At 42.3% G+C, this 20680-nt stretch overlaps 1 protein-coding gene across 2 annotated transcripts in view; it reads right to left on the reverse strand.

Annotated features, from left to right (window-relative positions):
- Positions 1–20680, reverse strand: part of DNAH9 (dynein axonemal heavy chain 9) — a 314223-nt gene that overhangs the window by 234864 nt on the left and 58679 nt on the right. For both annotated transcript variants that reach the window (XM_060082642.1, XM_060082641.1), the window contains exons 18-19: positions 7414–7636; positions 6645–6811 (exon numbers count right to left, since the gene is read on the reverse strand). In XM_060082642.1, coding sequence (XP_059938625.1) covers positions 6645–6811; positions 7414–7636 — 390 coding nt within the window. The remainder of the gene's footprint in view (positions 1–6644; positions 6812–7413; positions 7637–20680) is intronic.

Raw genomic sequence — 20680 nt, forward strand, 5'->3', positions numbered from 1 at the left:
GGGTGGTCTGTAAGTGACAGAGACCAACCCTGACCTACTCTGGCATTGCTCCCTCTAGGGCAGTGGCTCTCAGTCTTGGCTGCATGTTAGAGCCTCCTGGAAGCTTTAAATGATCTCCATGCCCAGGCTGCTCCCTGGTCTCATTCAATCAGAATCTTTGGGGGAGGGACCCAGGCAACAGCATTTTTCAAACTCCCCAGGTGATTCTGATGTGCCAGGTCAGCATCCTTCTCTGTGGTGAGGCTCATGCTAACGGCCTGCATCACCTTCAGGAAACAGTGTCTCCAGATGTGAGAACCACTGATAGGGACTTTGCAGTGTGAGCACAAAGCCCTCACCGCGGGCCTGCACTGCTTGGCTTTCCCATGCTGCATGCCTCCTATCAGGCTCCACATCTCCGAAGTACCTCCTTCAAGCTGCCCCTGATCTCCTCCCACATCCTGCGGCAGCCTCTGGCTCTGCGCTGCACGCGTATAAGCACTACATCGCGCTTTATAGCTCGAGCCCATGTTTCCTCCTCCTCTTCTACCCAGTGGGTGCTCACTGCCCCCACCGTTCCTCCTGGTCCTCACGGCCATGAGCCTCCTTTACCCTGCAGCCCCTCCAACCTGCATTCCCGGCAGAGCCTCTCCTCCAACATAAGAACTGCACATGCACAGGGACCCACGTGGGTCAGGAGCACCCAGAACAATGTTCAAGGAGCCTCTCATTTTCCTCCCCCAGCCTCCCTTTATCCTTTCTTCCCATCATCAGTCTCAGATTTTCTTGTTTCTGTGTGCATGGAAGGCTAGATAGCAGGTATACCATGACTTAAGTGTGAATACCATCTTTCTCTAAAATCAGAATAGGGTATCACAGGGTCCAACATAAAGGGAAAGTTGAGAGGAAAGGAGTGATTAGAGAATTGGCCATTTCCTCTGATCCCGTGTGTGTGTGTGTGTGTGTGTGTGTGTGTGTGTGTGTGTGTGTGTGTGTGTGTGTGTGTGTTGGTTGGTTGGTGGGGTACAGAGGGGAGGGAAAAAGGAAGAAAATGACATACAAACTCCTTTTCTTGAACTATCTCTCCTCTCAGTTGTCTCTGGAAATATCTGACTTGACGGATGGAAAGTAATCCTAATTAAAGTCATTTACCTGAACTGCTTGCCACTTAAGCCTAATTACCATGCAACACAATAACAGTTATGCATACCATTAAATTAGTGTCAGATTAACTTTGATGCTTGCTATGTTTGATTCCCGCTTGTTCCATCTAAATAGTTTTGGCTCATGTGCCCTGGTTGTGTATTTTCATCTTAAGAGAATGAGACTGATTATCACCGTGTGTCTTCACTGTTGTCCAGTCCCCAAGTGTTTCAGAATGGGTTGGAGTTCTCAGAGTTGAAGAGGGCCCTCTGTCTACATAGGCAAGTAGCCTTCTCTTCTATGAGAGCAGTAGAGAAAGACCTAGAAGGAAAGAAATGTAACATCTTCGTGGCAAGTGGGTCAACAGGAAAGAGTACCAAGCATGAAGGTTCCTTCTGCATATTCTCTCCAAAGACTAATCGTTGGAGTGTGTAGTGCGTTGGTTCTACTTTTTATCTTCATTAGAGTGAACTTGGAAAGTGAATTTAGCTACTTGGTGTCAGTATAAATCAGACAAATTCTAAAAGCCCACATTCTGTTTAATTTATTAACTGAATAAAATTCAGGCATATTCGATAGGATAGGCACTATCAGAGTGTTGGGGGTCTGTGGACACAGAAGACAATGAATGATCTTCCTAACTCTTCTTTCCTCAGCGCACATGAACATCCTTGAATCAATATCGGTTCCTCAAATATTTGTAGGAGGTGATCATTTGTCAAACCAATTCCAAACTTCATCTGCCCCATGGCATAATTTTTGTTTATGGTTTAAATCTGTGGGCTTTCATTTCCTGTAGCTGAGCACACATAAAAGTTAATTTGACCTAAGTAGTGAAAGGAACCTCTAGACAGGGGAGCAGGTAACCCTCTTCCCATTTCAAAGCTCTAGTGCAAACTGTCAGGATATTCACAGACCTGATTAATGTACCTAATAAACTTGAAGCAGTTCTCCAAAGCCTGGGGGAACAATACAGTGTGAGAACAAGAAAGTAATAGGAGGGGAAAGGGTGTAGTCAGTCTTTGAAATTGAAATAATAATGCAAAAGTGTTTTAATCTAAAAAAGAAATGCCTGGAAAGTCTGGATGAATAAAACTATAATTAAGAGAAATGGAAATACAGTGCTGATCTGTATGATCTTGGAAAAAGTACAGATTCGGGCCTGCCCTAGACATAGGCACAAAGAGAAAGAGAGGACTAAGTGACTTAAATGAATTCTTGGAAAGTGAGCGGCTGGTAAATGTCAACCTCAGTTCCGTACCTGCACATACAAGGAACAGTGACACACCTGTGCTTGATACCCCACAGGTACCATAAAACTCAGCACGCCCCCTCTGACCTGGTGACCTTTTGGCTCTTCCCACCCTGTGGCCCCATCTCAGAAGCAGCGGAACACACCCCTTCCAGCTTACTGGTCCAGATGGAAGATGGAGAATTACACCAGGCTCTCTACCTGCTCATCTCCCATATTCACTTAATCCTGCTGATTCTCCCTCCTAAGTCTCCCTCACGTCCATCCTCCTCCTCCATGCTCACTGCCACGGCTTCAGTTCAGTCCTCCTGCTTCGCACCCAGCTGTTGCAATCACCCACCACCCCATGGAGGCCCCACCTTGAGTCCATCTCGCTCCACTCTGCTCTCTGCAGCCACAAGACTGGTGTTTCCATGATGTGCGTTGTTCTTATGCTTGTACTCCTCAGTGCTCATTCATGGTCAAGGCCTGGTCACCTGGACCTCTCCATCCTCATCTCCCACATCCTGCATCCCAGCCACACATACATGCAGTCTTCCAGCTGTTTGTTATGTTTTCATCCCCCTGTGTGTCTCTATGTTCTGCTTCCTTTGCCTGGAATATCTTCGCTGTCCACCCCTCTTTTTTCCAAATGGCTGAGTCTCATTTGCCCATTGGCTGAAGCACAGCTTCTGCAAGGGCTGTGAACTAACTCCCCAGTGGGTGTTAAAGTTGGCCCCAATGGACATGTCTGGTTATTCATTTTTGAAACTGACCCTGAGGCTGTAAGTCCTTGAGGTCAGGGAATCTGTATTATCTGAAGATCCTAGCACTTAAATAATTTTTTGCTGACTCCACTGTTGAGAACACAACCGCTTCTGCTCTACGGAAGCCTGAGTCATGTCAGTGAGTCAGATTAACTGCAAGAACAGGGTCAAGTTGAACTAATGACATGTCTGAGGATACTGATATGTCCCTGAGAGATTTCATGACTAATACTACTGTTTTCTCCAACTTTTGAAGGGACAAGAGACCCTGCACAAGAAGATGAAGGCCCTTCTTTCCTCACGTTTGCTGCACTGGGCTATTTGGAAAGCCTTGCTTTGCTGGTTGTCATGCAGGACAGCACCCAATGGGAGGAGGTCTTTAGGAAGGTTCTCCCCACCATTCACAGAATCTGGTGGCTGGCCCGCTGGAAACACTGATGGTCTCCATTGAACTGGAGCTTATAGGGATCAAATGCTTTGACCCAGAAACCCCTGGATTATCCTGATCTTCATGTGAGTACGGAGACTGGATAACATGGCATTCATTCCTTAAAGCCAGGAAGCCTGTGCTCAAGGGCAGGAACTGAACAAGAGAGCCGCTAAAAGCTTGGTGCATCCCTGTCACTCAAAGGGGAGAATGAGTCTCCAATTTCGAGAGGAGTGAGAAGGGCTTGAATCTGGCTATGATAGTTTAGCCGATTACTGAGAAGTGAGAGAGCTCAGCTAGGAATGTGCTGATACAGCTTCGAATTAAGAACAAAAGGAAGAAGAAAAACTCAACTTGAACATGAAGAAAGAACCTCCCCCAATGACCTGACTTCATCCTGCACCAGTCAGACTGCAAGGGCCAAATGAGACACCCACTTTCCTTTTCCTCCCAAAGACAAGATCAGCGTGAGCTTCACCTATAATCTAATCGGGAACAGAAACTTGCCTTCACAGAGATGCATTTTAGAAATTGATCTGAAAGTGGAGGAACCAGAACTCAACTCATTTGCCACACACGGTGTCTAAACATTTTAAACACACACATTCATGCACACGAAACTAAGAAACAAACTCATGCGTTGACACCCATGAAGATTCCCTTCAGCAAAAAATCCACGATTCTGCTCTAGTCTTGATAGCTTTCTTGACAAGAAGAGAAAAACATCAAAATTGCAGTAATGTTTGGCTTTCCACACTGCTGTGAGCAGTTCTTTTCAAAGTAGTCTCTTGCAAAGATTCATCTGCATGTTAAATTAACAGATGTGAATTTGCAAGACCCAGTTAAGGGTAGCAATATCCTCACAGCCAGCAGATATCAATAAAAGTGCTAAGAAAGAAAAACCAATGCAGCTATCAAATTAAAAAACAACAAGAGCTGATCAATATACACACGTGATGTAACTAGGAAGGAGGGATACCAGCTTTCCAACAGACATACAGAAACACCAGCAAACGAGTGCTGTTCCATTCATGCAGTCTTGGGAGTCTGTTTGGGAAGATATTTCACCAGACATCTTTGAATTCCTTTTTAGAAATTTTTTAAAAAAGAGACAGATGATGTAAAGATATCAGTGTCACTACTTTGTGGCCGTTGCCTTAGGTGAGGATGTTGTTAGCACTGAGCAGGAATACCCAGCTTGGCTGCCCACCTGCCTCACCAGCTTTGGCCCTGTGTGTTCAGTGTCAAATTTCAGAAATTCAACTGCATGCCCAAGGGAGAATCCAAAGAATGTGCTTCAGACTCTGAAGGAATAGTCCCAAAAGAAGTTCCACAAATGTTTTGACCAATAGATGCTTCTTTGGAACAAGGGCATAGCTCCTAAGGCAATTATTCTAAAGGGACACAGACTCATTTGGAGTTATATGCCCTGGAATAAAAGGGAACCAGTTACTTCCCTTCGGGAGGCAGTCTCTACCTTGGCTGCATATTGGAGTCACCCGGGGAGCATTACAAACTACTGATGCCCGGTCTCATCCCCAGAGAGTCTGATTTAGTTGGCCTGTGGGACAGACTGGACCCCAGGTGATTTCAATGCTCCATGTTGTATGTTTATCCTAAGTACAGTTTACACATCTGTCCTCCCCTGCCCCTTGACATACTCATCTCGTTCTCTCTAGCCCCAACTATAATGCTTGGGAGACAGTAGCTGCTTAATCAATGTTTGATGAATGAATAATAGAATAGGTAGGCCCTCACTGTGTGCCAGGTGGGGTGACTAAGTCTCAGTGTGCCTGAAATAGAGGGGCTTCCCTGGATGTATGACTTTCAGTGTTAAAACCACAACTGTCCCAATTAGCACAGCACCGTAAATCAACTATGCTTTAATTTTAAAAAAAATAGAAAAAAAAAAAACCCCAAAACTATCCCAGGTAAACCAGGATGGCTGGTTACCCTAGTGCCAGGTCCTATGCTAAAAACTTGTAAAGATTTGTTATTTAATCCTATCAACAACCTTATGAGGTGGATACTATTATTAACCCCGCTTTACAGATGAGGCAACTGAAGCAAAGAGATATTAAGTGACTGCCTGACTTAGGCAGTGAGTAGTGGACCTGAGATTAGACACCAGTCTTGTTAAATCCAGAGTCCATGTACTTAATCATTATGTTGTTTTTCCTCCCGATAAAGCTGTGATTTTTTTTTCCATTTTGTTTGCTGCTTTAGCGTCTATCTCTCAATGTCAGATTTCTGTGTGTAAGTAACCCTTGAAAATAAAAAGCTCCCTTGCTCCTTACATAGGGCACTTTTCAGTCTAGAGACTTCCAAAACTACAGAAGAGACCCAGCAGGAAGCCCGCTAGGGAAACAGAAGCAAACCCTGGAGCTGGCCTGAGGGGAGAGTGTCCACTTCAGCTGGCATGTCAGCAGACACAGAGCCGGCTGGTACCCCTGGCTGGAGCCCCCGACGCTGAGGAGCAGACCAGAGCAGACCCTGTAGATTTCTCCACCCAGGCAGTGAGCCCCTGAGAAAAGGACTTCTGTGTGTGTGTGCACGTGGGCACGTGTGGATGGGTGTTGCCCATCCCACAATTGTTTTGTTCGTGTAAAGACCCCTGACCACAAGTAGGGAGGAGTCTGAGAACTAACTACTAAGCAGAGAAAGTACACCTTGAAGTAAATCCATCACTTCAAATCCTGCCATTAGGCTACTGAAATGCCTTCCAAAATTATTTTAAAATTCTATCAGCCACTATTTTAAACCAAAAGAACAGGAGTCTGGGAGAATTTAGAATACTAACAGTTTAATAAAAACCTAGTAATCTTACCACACACAATCCCTTTATAGACCTGGAGACACAGAAGCTTCTAGACTTTTTTAGGTATTTGTACAGTCTTTGTTCATCCCACACGGGCCGCAGTGGTACTCTGTGAACATAAGCACCAGGGTCTAACCAGTGGACCTAAATGGGAGGGAAGATTAGTAACTAGTCTTCACTTGTTAAAAGAATACGTGAACTCCACAGAGAGATCACCAGGACTTAAGATGCTGCCATGCTTCAAGGCCGGGAAGCGGTGATGGCAACCTGGGTGCATACCTGAAGGGGGCTTCTCTGCGGAATCGCTCCCAGAACCGCTGTTGCTCTGCCTCGAAGGCCGCGCACCTCTGGCGGAGGAGGGTCGCTTCATTTGCCTGCAAGGGGGCCACCTGCTGCCTCACGGTAACAGCCATCTTTTTAATGTTGTTCCATTTCTCAGGCAGCTCCTGCAAAGGAGACCTCAGTGTGGTCAGACCCTCCCCCATAGTCCTGAGGCTGGACGCACCCGGCTGTCTTCATCTCTGCCCCGATGCCAGGCTCTGATGCCGTGGCATTGTTCGACCCTTCCTTGACTTGGCTCCCTGGATGCCCACTCTCCCGACGATCACCTACTTCTGATTCAACACTATCCTTCTTGCCCTCAACTTCTAACCCAGTAACCCTGGCCCTTTTCTACATTTTCTAAGAGTGCCTAGTTATTTCCTTTTACGCCCCACATCTCCTCTTAGACCATCATAACATTCCTCAGACCTGCTTTTTTTTCTCTGAATGAAAAATTCGGCTCATCCCTAATCCTGGAAAAAGAACCTAAACACATCATCCACATCAGTTCTCCCATATATGTCCAGCGTTACAGTGTTTCATATTTATTGAGTTTCGAGAAAGTGGTACACATTATACATGTGCGACACATTTAGCTCCAAAGCATGGACCTTGAGTTATCACCAAGCCCTGTTTTTCATTTACTTCAACCCACCTCATCCCACTCTGAAATCCCCAAACTTTCCCTCTATTTCTTTCATTAAGAAAACATAAACTTTGCACTGACCTCCAGCTGCCTGAACAGTGTTTCCGGCAATTCTTGTCCATAGGTCTTCAGCAATTCAATAGTCTGCTTTAAAGGCTCAAACATCTCATCAGTGCTGCTCTGTCGTTCTTTAAGAGCCATAAGGTGTCCCATAATTTCAACCAATCCTTGGAAATCTCCTTTTCCGACTTTCTTGAGCAAGCCATTCTCGCTGTTTTTTATAAATGCTTCAAGGTCGGCCAAGCTGAGCAAAACAAACAGAATGTGAGGAGCCATTCTCCTTTCACTCCTTGAAAGGAAGATTTATTTAGTTCCCCAACATTAATAGCTATTATTATGGAAAACTCTCCATCCTCATGGTATTATTATGGAAAACTCTGCATATCCTGATGGCATTATTATGGAAAACTCTCCATATCCTGATGGTAAGATACGACCCTCTTCAGAAGTGTCAAGGTCGCAAAGGACAAAGACTTAGCCCTCCATGATGGAGGGTGCATTACTGGGACAACTGTTGAAATGTGAATAAGTCTGTACTAAGTAGGTTACTACTTCCACGGCAATACTAACTTCCTTGTGGTGATAACTGTACCATGGTTGGTTATCTAAGATGTTATCATTTGGGAAAGTTGAGTAAAGGTAAAATAGAATTCTTTGTACTATTTTTACAACTTTTTTTGTAAGTCTGAAATTATTTCAAAGTGAAATTATTTCAAAGTAAATATATTACAAATTATGTTGTGAATCTCAAATTATTTTTTAAAAAACTGAAAATAAATACTATGGCCTCTAGGTCATACACACTTGGGTTTAATTTTGACACTTACTAGATGTGTAACCATGGCCAAGTCATTTAACATCTCTGAGCCTCAGTTTCCTCATCTACAAGATTGGAAAAATCATTTCTTTCTCACTGGTTATTGTGAGAGTTAAATGAGATTCATTACTGAATTCAAAAATGTTTATTGGGCAACTATTATGAGCCCTAGCCTGCTTCCAGGTTCTGAGGATAGTATAATAAATAAGATAAAGTCTCTGTCCTTATGAAACTTCCATTCTAGGGGGAAAAATAAATGTGACACAGATCAATGAGATAAATGGTACAGTTTCACATGGTGATGAGTGCCATGAAATAAGGGCATAGAGACTAAGGTCAGAACTATTTTATATGCAGTGGTCAGTAAAGGCCTTTTATGGAGGTGATGTTTGAGCAGAAATGTAAACAATATGAAGGAGTGAGCCAAGAAAGAAACAGGAAAAGAGCTTTCCAGGGAGAGGGGGCAGCATGAGTAAAGGCACTGAAGCTGGATTCAGTTTGATTCTCTTGAGGAAAAGGGGAAAGTCAGGGTAGCAAAAGCATAAGGAGAACAGAAGGGAGCACCGAGGGAGAAGAGGTCAGAGAATGGGCCAGACACTGGGAGGCCTTACTGGCCATGATAAGAAGCTCAGATTTTATTCTAAGTGTGAGAATTCTGAGTAGGAGAAGGGCATAATTTGACTGGTTTTCAAAAAGAACTATAGATGGAGGAGAACAGATTTCAGCTGGAGGCGGTGATGATGATGGTGACAGTGACATGGGTGGGGAGACAGGAACAGAAGCCAGGGGGGCATTTAGGGACTATTGTGGTTGTCTGGGTGACAGAAGATACTGGCTTTGACCCGGATGGTGGACATGAGGAGAGGTCAGACTCAAGGCAGTTTTGCAGGTAGAGCTAATAAACCCACTAATGGGTTGGGGGAGGGGTGTGAGGGAATAAAGAAATCAATAAGGACTCCTGGCAATGGGGTGAATGATGATGCCATTTAAAGAGATGGGGAAGAATTGGGGAAGACTGGGGATTTTTTGGAGGGAGAAGAGGGAAGGAGATAAGTTTTACCCATGTTGGGTTTAGGGAATTCCCTGGTGGTCCAGTGGTTAGGACTTGGCATGTTCACTGCCGGGGCCCGGGTTCGATCCCTGGTCAGGGAACTAAGATCCTGAAAGCCACCTGGCCTGGTCAACATAAATAAATAAATGTGTTAGGTTTGACATGCCTCCCAGACACCTAACAGAGATACTTATTAGGCAGTTGAATTTAAGTCTAGAGTTCTTAAGAGATGGGGCTAAAAATATAAATTTGGTAGTTATCAGCACACAGATTATTCAAAGTGTTAGATTAAATATCACCTGGAATATGGCTGTGGCTAGAAATGAAATTCCAGGCCGAGGCTTCAGGAGTTCTAACATTTTGAGTCCTGGAGGAGATGAGCCCAGTCAAGGAGACCTCGAAGGAGGAAATCAAGAAAGTGAGGTCTCCTGAAGAAACCGTTTGGGAAGGAGGGAGTGATCAGCGGTACCAAATAGTGCAGAGAGGTACAAGTCAGACAATGACTGATAATCACCATTGGATGCAGCCATATGAAAATCATTGGTGCTCTTGGCAAGACTGGTTTCAGTTGAGCAGTCTAATAAAGGCCTGACTGGAGGATACGTTGGAGAATGTGGATTTCTGTTTCTAGCTGTATGATGTACATGATAATATGAATGACCCTTCTGCTAAGACAACAGAAATGCTTAAGCACATATTTCAAAATCATTTAAAAATGCATCACTAAGGTGGCATGAAATTAAGGAATCTCCAGAAGCTGAAAATGTAGTGAAAGCAAGAACCCTGGGAGGTAAGCAAGGTTCAAAGCTGGCTCTCACAGGATAGTTTCTATTGAACCCTGGAGATCTTGAGCTTCACTTTGATTATTTATTTTATTATTATTATTTTTTTTGCGGTACGTGGGCCTCTCACTGTTGTGGCCTCTCCCGTTGCGGAGCACAGGCTCCGGACGTGCAGGCTCAGCGGCCATGGCTCACAGGCCCAGTCGCTCCACGGCATGTGGGATCTTCCCGGACCAGGGCACGAACCCGTATCCCCTGCATCGGCAGGCAGACTCTCAACCACTGCGCCACCAGAGAAGCCCTACTTTGATTCTTTATGAGAACTGGGGAACAGGTGATTAAGCCTAGGGCCCACTCAAGGTGAGGAAGCTAATAGGAAGTTGCATGTGAAGTTGCAACGCCATTAAGGGTGAACAAGAAATAAACAGGCTGCATGGTATGGGACAGCATGGAAACTCGCCTGAATTAACCATGACACTAGATGGACTACTGTAAGTTGAGGTACAAGTGGTCTGGGGTTGGAAGAGTCCCTTGATGACCAGCAGAAACAAATGAAAATCCTTTCTGGAGGAATGCAACAAGAATCCAATCCTCAAAGGATTGCTCTCCAAGGAACATGATTTTATAATCAAAAGTCACAAAATACATAAGGAAAGAAGTCACCATGAGTGGGAGCCAGCAGAATTAAACCTGTGAATATTTTAGATACTAGAATTCAGCTGCAAAATATAAAATAGCAATATTTAATATGTCAAAAGACAAAAGAGTTCTTGTTTAGGTGCTTTGCTTTACTATTTCTGACCCACACACCAGGAGCAAAGGCTTTCCCTGCAGTTTCCCAGACATCTATTCAAGATTCACTATGAAAAACAACTTCATCCTTTTAAGTATGATATATCAGTTTGTACAGAAATGCTTTCTTTAGGAATCACCCTTCAGAAGCCTAGATAAACTCTTACATTCTCAACAGGTCACCATGCCTTACCCTGGCCCCAACTGCCTTTATGTTCAAGCATAAATTCAGCATTGTCTCATAATCAGGAATGGAGGTGATCTCAGTGGCTTTCCAAATATGCCCAGAATCTGTGATAGTGTGTGGACCTTTATATCGAATGATGGATTCAGGAAGTGACAAAACTTATTTAAGTGGATAATGTGAAAATTATGGCCTGTGATGGCATTATTTTGTGAAAAGAAACTTTTAATATGTGTTCTAGCAATGCAAAAATGATCATACTGTGCTATGTTAGTGGGCAATTCCAGTAGAAAGAAGCCAATAATTTTCCATAGGCCTTTATGTTAACTTTGAAAGTGTATAAGTGTAACAAGTGTAATAAGAGGTCCAGAAGGAAGTAATAGAGAGAATGGGCAGGAAGCAATCTCTGAGGATATCTTGGCTGAGAATTTTCTTGAATTAATGAAAGACACCAAATATAAGATCAAGGAAGCCCAACAAATTCAAGGTGAAATTAATATAAAGAAACCCTCACATAGGTACTTCAGTGTGAAACTGCAGATTACAAAAGTGAAAAAAAAATCTTAAAATTAGCTGCAGGGAAAAGATGGATTTCTATTAATAAAAAAAACCCTAAGTTGATGGCTGACGATGCAACACCAAAAATGAAGCCAGGACACAATGGAATAATATTTTCAATAGGCTTACAGAAAATATGTTATCCTAGAATTCTCTCTTCCACATATCAATTTTTTCAAGAACAAGGGCAAAATACATGCATTTGGAGAGAAAAAGAATGAGAGTTTTACCAAAAGAACCTTATTAACGGACCTTCTAATGACTACAATTCAGATAGCGTGTCTGTAATGTAGGAAGATGGAATGAGCAAAGATATTGGTAAATACGTAGATAAATTTAAATAAACAGTGAGTGTATAAAAATAAAGTATGATTTGTGGAGTTTAGATAAATAGCAGAGAACAATTGAAATTACTTGGAATTATAGAATATAATTTGATGTATGAACGGTTGAGATCAAACGAAAGTCCTTGTATTGGTTGTGAAAAGAGTAACAGTACTGATTAGTTTATTCCTTTTAAGAATGTTTTTTAAAATAGCTATGGTTAACTATTAGAAAAGAAGACTTAGATAGCACAACATCCAAATTAGCAGAAGAGAAAAAATGGAATAAGAAAAAGGAAAAAGAAAAGAAAATATTTTAAAAAATGCAACCCAAAGCAGGCAAGAAAGAAAACAAAGAAGGACAAGTAGAGAGGACACAATAAAATGGTACAAATGAATTCAAATACAGCACAATAGACATTAATGAACAAAACGCTCCAGTTAAAAGAAAGATATTAAGGTAGATAAAACATTCAGTTCTATACCAATTATAAAGATCTCTTCTAATATAAAGGCACAGAAATATTGAAAGCCAGAGGATAAAATAAGAGACACCAGGCAAATGTCATACAAAGGAAATTGGTTTTGTTATACTAATATACAACAAAACACACTTTAAACAAGAAGTATAGCTAGTGATAAAAGATTTTTAACGTGTGGCTAAAAGATTCAACTTTCCAGGAATATATAAAAAGTCAAACGCTGTATGCTCACATAGCATAACCTTAAAAAATATGAAACAAAAAGTGACAGAAGGGGCTTCCCTGGTGGTGCAGTGGTTGAGAGTCCACCTGCCGATGCAGGGGATATGGATTCGTGCCCCAGTTCGGGAAGATCCCACATGCCGTGGAGCGGCTAGGCCCGTGAGCCATGGCCGCTGAGCCTGCGCGTCCGGAGCCTGTGCTCCGCAACGGGAGAGGCCACAACAGTGAGAGGCCCGCATACCGCAAAAAAAAAAAAAAAAAAAAAAAAGTGACAGAATTACAAGGAGAAATTGACACTCTACCATCAAAGTGGAAGATTTTTAACACAGTTATCTCAGTAATTGATAAATTAAGCAGACAAAAAAAAAAGGCAGCGAGGTTACAGTGGATTTGAAGAAAACAAGTTTGATCAAATAGGCATGCACAGAACATTATACCCAACATTTATAGAGTACACATTCTTTCCAAATATTCACAGAACATTTATAAAAACTGACCAAATTCAACAAATTTCAGAAGCTTGTTATTACATATGTTACATTCTCTGACCACAATACAATTGTTAGAAATTAATGACAGAAATGCAACTAGAAGAACCCATGTTTTAAGATTAAAAAAATATATAAGCACGTCATAATGAATGTTAAAAATATTCAGAGCTTAATTATTACCAAGACTTGTGAGATGCAGGTAAAATTGTACTTAGAAGGGAACTTATAACTTTAAGTGTTACATTAAAAAAGACAGAGGGCTCAAGGTGAATAGCAAAGCGCACATATTAACTTAGCCAAAGGACAGAAAATAAACCTAGAGAAAATAGAAGGAAATAATAAACATAAAAGAATAAATTATCGGGGGCTTCCCTGGTGGCGCAGTGGTTGAGAGTCTGCCTGCCGATGCAGGGGACATGAGTTCGTGCCCCGGTCTGGGAAGATCCCACATGCCATGGAGCAGCTGGGCCCGTGAGCCATGGCCGCTGAGCCTGCGCGTCCAGAGCCTGTGCTCCGCAACGGGAGAGGCCACAACAGTGAGAGGCCCGCGTACCGCAAAAAAAAAAAAAAAAAAAAAAAAAGAATAAATAATCAAAATAGAAATCAAATTATAATAAAGAGAATCAATGGGTTCATAAGATTGTTCTTTGTAAATCTCTTGGAAGATTAATTAAGAAGCCAGAAAGCACAATAGAAATGAATAGAAATCTAAAAAGGAACATATCCATAGATTCTGTAGAGATTAAACAGGTAAGAGCATAATATAAATTTCATGACAGTAATTTGAAGATTTACATGAAATGGATACATCCCTAGAAAAATATGACTTCCTAAGGAACAGAAAACCTTAATATTCCTATAAACATTAGAGAAATTACAGGTAAAAATCTTGCCACAAGCAAAATACCAAAGCCAGATGTTTCAATAGGAGATTTAAACTTTCAAGGATTAGAGAATTTCAATCTTACACCAACTCTTACAGATAATAAACAAGAAGGTTACTTCCTAACCCATTTTATGAAGCTAGCAAAACCACAGAGCAAGATCAGACAAAGATGTTATAGAAAGGAAAAACTGAAAGCCAGTTTCATCAAAAACAGACACATCAGTGCTAAATAAAATATCTGCGAACAAAATCAATAAATGAATATATTGAAAAAGACAATATTTCATGTTGGGCTTAATTCAGTAATGCTAGGTTGGTTCAGTATTAGAAACCAAATAATATAGTCACAACTTTAACATATTGAGGAGAAAAAAACAGAATTATCTTAATGGAGTTAGAAAAAGTCCTTGATAAAATGTTATATCCATTTTCGCTAAATCCTCTTAACAAATTAGGACTAGAAGGGAACTTCTTTAATCAGATAAAGAGAAGCCGTAAAAAACTCACAGAGTATTATACTAAGTAATGAAATGTTGAAAGTATCCCCTTTAAGATCGGGGACAAGACAAGGATACTTACCATCACCACTTTATTCGATATTATACTGACAGTCCTAGTCAGTGTGGTCAGATAAGAAATAGAGATAAAACGCATTTTAAAAAGAAGACTGAGGAGGAAGAAATAAAATTATCACAAATTTGTAGATGATGACTATGCACACAGCAAACCCTAGAGAGTACACAGATGAATTATTAGAATTAACAACTTATTTAGTAGAGTTGCTTGATACAAAATCGACATACAAATGTCAATTCATTTCCATGGAAAATATGATTTTAAAATATCATTTACACTAGGAAACAAAAAATAAAATATTAAGGAATAAATCTTAAGAAAGACGTGAAAATCATTTTAAAGGAAACCATTACAAAATTTCATTGAAGGACATAAATGGAGAGATAACATGTTCTTAGGAATACTCATTACTACAAAGATGACAATTCTCCTCAAATTGATCTATAGTTACTGCAAGTATAATCAAAATCCCAATGGATTTTTTCTTCTACAAACTGATTTTAAAATGTATGTAAAATAGTAAGGAAGGGCCGAGAATGACTGAGACATTCTTAATGAAAGTGAACAAGGTAGGGACTCGCCCTGCCAGATATCAAGATTTATTACAGAGCTATAGTAATTAGGACTGCATCATATTAATGCAGTGACCGACAAAGAGCTATTTAACGCAAAAGATAAAACTTGTAGGAGAGGATGTAGAAGAGTATCATCAGGATCTCAGGACAAGAAAGGATCTATTTAACAAGAGAAAAGAAGATAACACAAGGGAAAGATGGACACATTTGGCTACATAAAAATGAACTTGTCGGGCCTCCCTGGTGGCGCAAGTGGTTGAGAGTCCGCCTGTCGATGCAGGGGATACGGGTTCGTGCCCCGGTCTGGGAGGATCCCATATGCCGCGGAGCGGCTGGGCCCGTGAGCCATGGCCGCTGAGCCTGCGCGTCCGGAGCCTGCGCGTCCGGAGCCTGTGCTCCGCAACGGGGGAGGCCACAACAGTGAGAGGCCCGCATACCGAAAAAAAAAAAAAATGAACTTGTCATCAAAATATACCATAAATGGAGTGGGAAGACGGGCCACAAAACGGGAGACTAAGTCTGTAATATGTACAATCAGCAAAGGATTAGATATATAATATATAAGTCACTTCCAAGTATAAAAAGGGAGAAGATAAAGTCCAACAAAAATGGGCAAGAGCTATGAAGGAGCACAGAATAGAAAGCATAACGACTCATCCAAAAACACAAAAAGATGAGCCACTTTATTCATAGTGAGAGTAATGTAAAATGTCTATCACAGCGAGATACCACTAAGCTCCCAGAGGAATGGCCAGCAGTAAACAGTTTGTCAGCAGCAAGAGGTGTTGGGGACGTGGGGAAGAGTCCACCTTATCAAGAGTTGTCATTAGGTGCTCTGACCCAGCAATTCCACTCCTAGCTATACACCCTAGAGCCATGTTTGCTCATGGATACCGTGATAGCTGTATAAGAGAATGCATAGCAACCTTGTTGATATTAGTGAAACCATCCGAAACAACCATACCAACCACAGAATGGATAGATAGATTGTGGCATATTCAGATGATGGGATACTCTACAGCAGTGGAAAGGAATGAAATATTGCTATATTCTCAGTGTGGATGGGTCTCAAATATAATGCTGAATAAAAGAAACAGGACAGAGGGATATATAGTATGCAACAATGTTTCATTTTTATAGCTTTAAAATGGAAATCTCAATATATGTATATTTGTGTGTGTGTGTGTGTGTATACATATATATATATACTAAGCCATGAAGAAAAGTATGGGAAGGATTATTTCACATTTAGGGCAGGGGTGACATCTGGTAGGGAGGAAGAGGGATTTAATCAGGGAAGAGTACATAAGGGAAATTTAAAATGTAGCTAATGTTCTGTTTCTTCACTGGATAAAGCAAATGTGAGTATTCGTTTTAATATTTTTCTCTAAATCATATGTATGCTACATTTTAAAAAATTTCTTTTTTCTTAATTTACTTTATTTTATTTATTGTTGGCTGCATTGGGTCTTCATTCTGTGGGCGGGTTTTCTCTAGTTGCGGTGAGTGGGGCTACTCTTTGTTGCACTGCGCGGGCCTCTCATTGCGGTGGCTTCTCTTGTTGTGGAGCACCGGCTCTAGGCACGCGGGCTTCAGTAGTTGTGGCTCGTGAGCTCTAGAGCACAGGCTCAGTAGTTGTGGCGCACGGGTTTAGTTGTTCCGCAGCAAGTGGGATCTTCCCAGACCCGGGCTCGAACCCATGTCCCCTGTGTTGGCAGGCGGATTCTTAACCACTGCGCCACCAGGGAAGCCCCTATGCTACATTTTGTAATAAAATTTCTTGTAGAGAGAGAATGGAAGATGAAGAAGTAAAGAGATCAAGTATAGACACATCTTTTAAGGAATTTTGCTATGAAGGAGGGCACACAGAAATGATGCTGTAGCTGGAAGGACTCCTGGGACCGTGTTCCTTTCTTTTTTTTTAAGATGCCAGATGTGACAATATATTTGCATGCTGTGGAAAATGTATGAAAATAGATGGTGTTGTTGATAGGGAATATTTAAGGAAGTAAGTTCTCGAGTAGATGAGAGGAAAGAAGCTGGACTTAGAAAACCAGCTTATTCACTGTAACAGGAGAGGTAGTTGAATGTATGGCTTCAAATGCAGGTAGGATGGTAGATTTGTTGGTGAAAGGTGAGTTAGCTCTCTTGTGATTGGTTCTAATTTTTCAGTGAAATGAGAGGCAAGGCTATAAGGGCAGAGAGGATATTTGAGGTTTAAGGAGAGAGGAAAAAAAGAGTCTACGGGAGTTGGGAAGAATCTATGAAAATGTTCATGAAAAAATTTATGTTCATAAATTTAATATGAGGTTGGTCAGAAGACTGGTTTGTTTTTCCTTCATCAAGGATGAATTGCTCAGGTGCAGGTGTGGGGCACTGAGTTTAAACATTTAGGGTTTTATGAGGTGGGAACGGGAATGGGGAGCAAGGGTGATAAACACTGAGCTATCCCGATAAAGCATTGAGACCAATGGATTGGAAATCCTGATGGGTCTGAAGAACTTTGCATGGCACCATTGCCAAGTAAGTGAGCTGGAAAGATACCAAGTGGTGGTCAGAGAATGGAACGCTTTAACCTGAGATTTTGAAGGGGAAGCAAGTACCTGCTCATCTTTCCTTCCACGTCACTGAGGGCAAAACACAGAATTAGGTAGCAGAGGTACGCCAGAAGGAAAGGGCAATGGAGAGAGAGGTTAAGAAAATGAGAGGCAGGTATAATGAAGGCTCCATGTGGATGCTGAGTCACTGAGGATGATTATCAGCAGAAGGATGGGAAAGGGAGACTGAGCCAGATGACATGACCTGCAACGAAGGGGAGGAATGGCTAAGGGCTTGGCAGGTGACTGTGGCAGGGACAAGTGGCAGGTTGTACTTTCTGATAGAATTCACTCCAGTGGAGCCGGAGATTTTGAGGGAGGACCAGGTGTAATGGTCTGGAAGCTGCAATGAAGAGCAAGAATATCTCATCTACCTCTAGGTCCAGTGGTAAGAAGGATATAGGAGAAAAACCCAGCCCTACTTGGGAGGGCTGCAGGGAAGCAGTATCCTCAGGAGAGAGCTGGGTTTCAGTTAGAGCAAAAAAAGGAAGAGAGAAGACGAAGGGACAGTGGACTTTGCTGATGCAAGATCCTGAGGTCCAGGGGAAGAGCACAGGGGAAGGCTTTGCAAGGGCAAGGGTGGGACTGAGTAAGATCAGGGCATAAAGAGCTGAATGGCGATGAGAGTTAAGATGATGCTATGGACTGAATGTCTGTGTCTCCCACAAATTCATATGTTGAAGCCCCAACTCCCCATTTGTGATGGTATTTGGAGCTGAGGCCTTTGGGGAGGTAATTAGGGTTAGATGAGGTCATCAGGGTGGGGCCCCCATGAGGGATTAAGTGGCCTTATAAGAAGAGGAAGAGGGAGATCTCTCTTTTTCTATCTGTGCACAGGAACTGAGTAAAGGCCATGTGAGGACACAGTGAGAAGACGGCTGTCTGCAAGCTAGGAGGAGAGCTCTCACCAGGAATCAAATTGACTGGCATCTTGATCTTAGACCTCTTAGCCTCTTGAATTGTGAGAAATAAATTTGTGTTGTTCAGGTCACTCAGTCAGTGGTATTTTGTTATGGCAGCTACAAGGATCCTAATACCAATTCCAATGCCTATGGGTGGGTAGGGGGGCACCCCACACCACCAAGCAATTCTCCAACACCAACTGCCTGTCCTACAACTTAGGACAGTGTCAATTCTGACACTATTCTGACACTATTTACCTGGAGATTCCACAGGTTAAGGGCTCAGTCCTACAAGGCTGCCTCACCCCCTTCAGACCCAACTAGTCCAACTAGACTAGACCCAACTAGACCCAGACTAGTCCAGGTTGTCACCTTGCCTCTGACTGACCAGCTATAGGACAGTGGTTCCAATGACCTCCTCCTTGCATTTGATTAATTTGCTGGAATGGCTCACGGAACTCAGAGAACCTGTTTACTCATTAGATTACTGGTTTATTATAAAAGGATATAACTCAGGAGCAGCCAGATGGAAGAGATGCACAGGGCAAGGTATGGGAAAGGATGTGGAGCTTCTATAGCCTCTCTGAACGCACCACTCCTCCGAATCTCCATGCATTCACAAACTGGGAGCTCTTGAAACCCTATCTTTTTGGTTTTTATGGAGACTTTATTACCCAGGTATGACTGATTATACCATCAGCCATTGGAGACTGATTCAATCCCCAGCCCCTCTCTCCTCCCTGGAGTTCTGGGGAATAAGACTGAAAGTTTCAACCTCTAATCACATGGTTGGTTGTCCTGACAACCACCTCCCATCCATAGGTGAGGTCCAAAAGTTACCATTAACATAACAAAAGATACCTTTATGGCTCTCACCACTTAGGAAATACAAGGGTTATAGGAGCTTTTGCCAGAAACAGGGATGAAGACCAAATATTGGGTTGGCCAAAAAGTTCATTCGGGTTTTCCCAGGCATCTTATGGAAAAACCCGAATGAACTTTTTGGCCAACCCAATATATATGTCTTATTACAAATTGCAATATCATATCAGTCCAAGCTGAATAAGATAGATGATAATGAAGGATTGGATTTCTGTCAGTAAATGAAGTATTTATGTAAGGCAAGGTGGGATTAATCCTGACACCTACTAAGAGAAGGTGGAAATCACAGAATTACAAGGTGCATAGTAGACACTCAATAATAAATATTTTTTATTGTTCTTATTATTTCTTTTTTGTATCTAATCTTTGAGAACATAATGAGACATTCTCCCAAAGTGTAGCAAAGTAGTCAGTTTATGGATCACCAACTATTAAAACTGGAAGGCACCTTACAGGAATCCAGTCAAATTGTCTTCTTTCAGAGACAAGGAAACAGGGGTTCAAGGAGGACTCAGGCCTTCTCGGTGCTCTATCATGTGTTTTCCTGTTAAAACAACTGTTACATCCTGTGAAGCCTCACCTGGTAGGGACACATGGAAGCTGCTGTCACTGTGCCCTGTATCAACCCTGTGTTTCTGATGCTCTGACATTTGGGGCCTTGTCGGCCCTGGAGGGATTGACCCTCCCAGGGTTAGCCAGTTCCTGGAGATAGCAAACAACCTGCTTTTGACTGTGCCTTTCAAATGCAAGCCAATCAATCCAAAGTCCATATCCCCAACCACCTCCTCCATCTGGCTCTCATTCTCCAGGCCACAGTTCACCTGCCTTATAATCCCACAGCCTGGTACCAGACAACTAAAGACAGCCCCTACACCCCAGAGCCTGTTAAAATTATTTAAAAAACTAGGCAATCCTAAACCTGCTCCTAAACCTGGAGAAGAATGTCTTGCCCATTCTTCTCCATGGAAGCCGTAATAAAAGCTCTTGCCCATGTTTCCCCTCACTCCCTCTGCTTCCCGATTAACACTGGTGCCCCCCATTTGGCCCTGCATGGTGTGCTGTGCCCCCCTCCTCTTGGGATCTAACAAACTATCTTTTCAATAGCAGTCATCTCCTGATCTGTTGGCCTTGCCATACCTAAATAATAATAAAATCTGCATCCGAAACA

The sequence above is a fragment of the Mesoplodon densirostris genome, chromosome 18 (genome assembly GCF_025265405.1).
Source record: "Mesoplodon densirostris isolate mMesDen1 chromosome 18, mMesDen1 primary haplotype, whole genome shotgun sequence".
Classification (NCBI taxonomy): domain Eukaryota; kingdom Metazoa; phylum Chordata; class Mammalia; order Artiodactyla; family Ziphiidae; genus Mesoplodon; species Mesoplodon densirostris.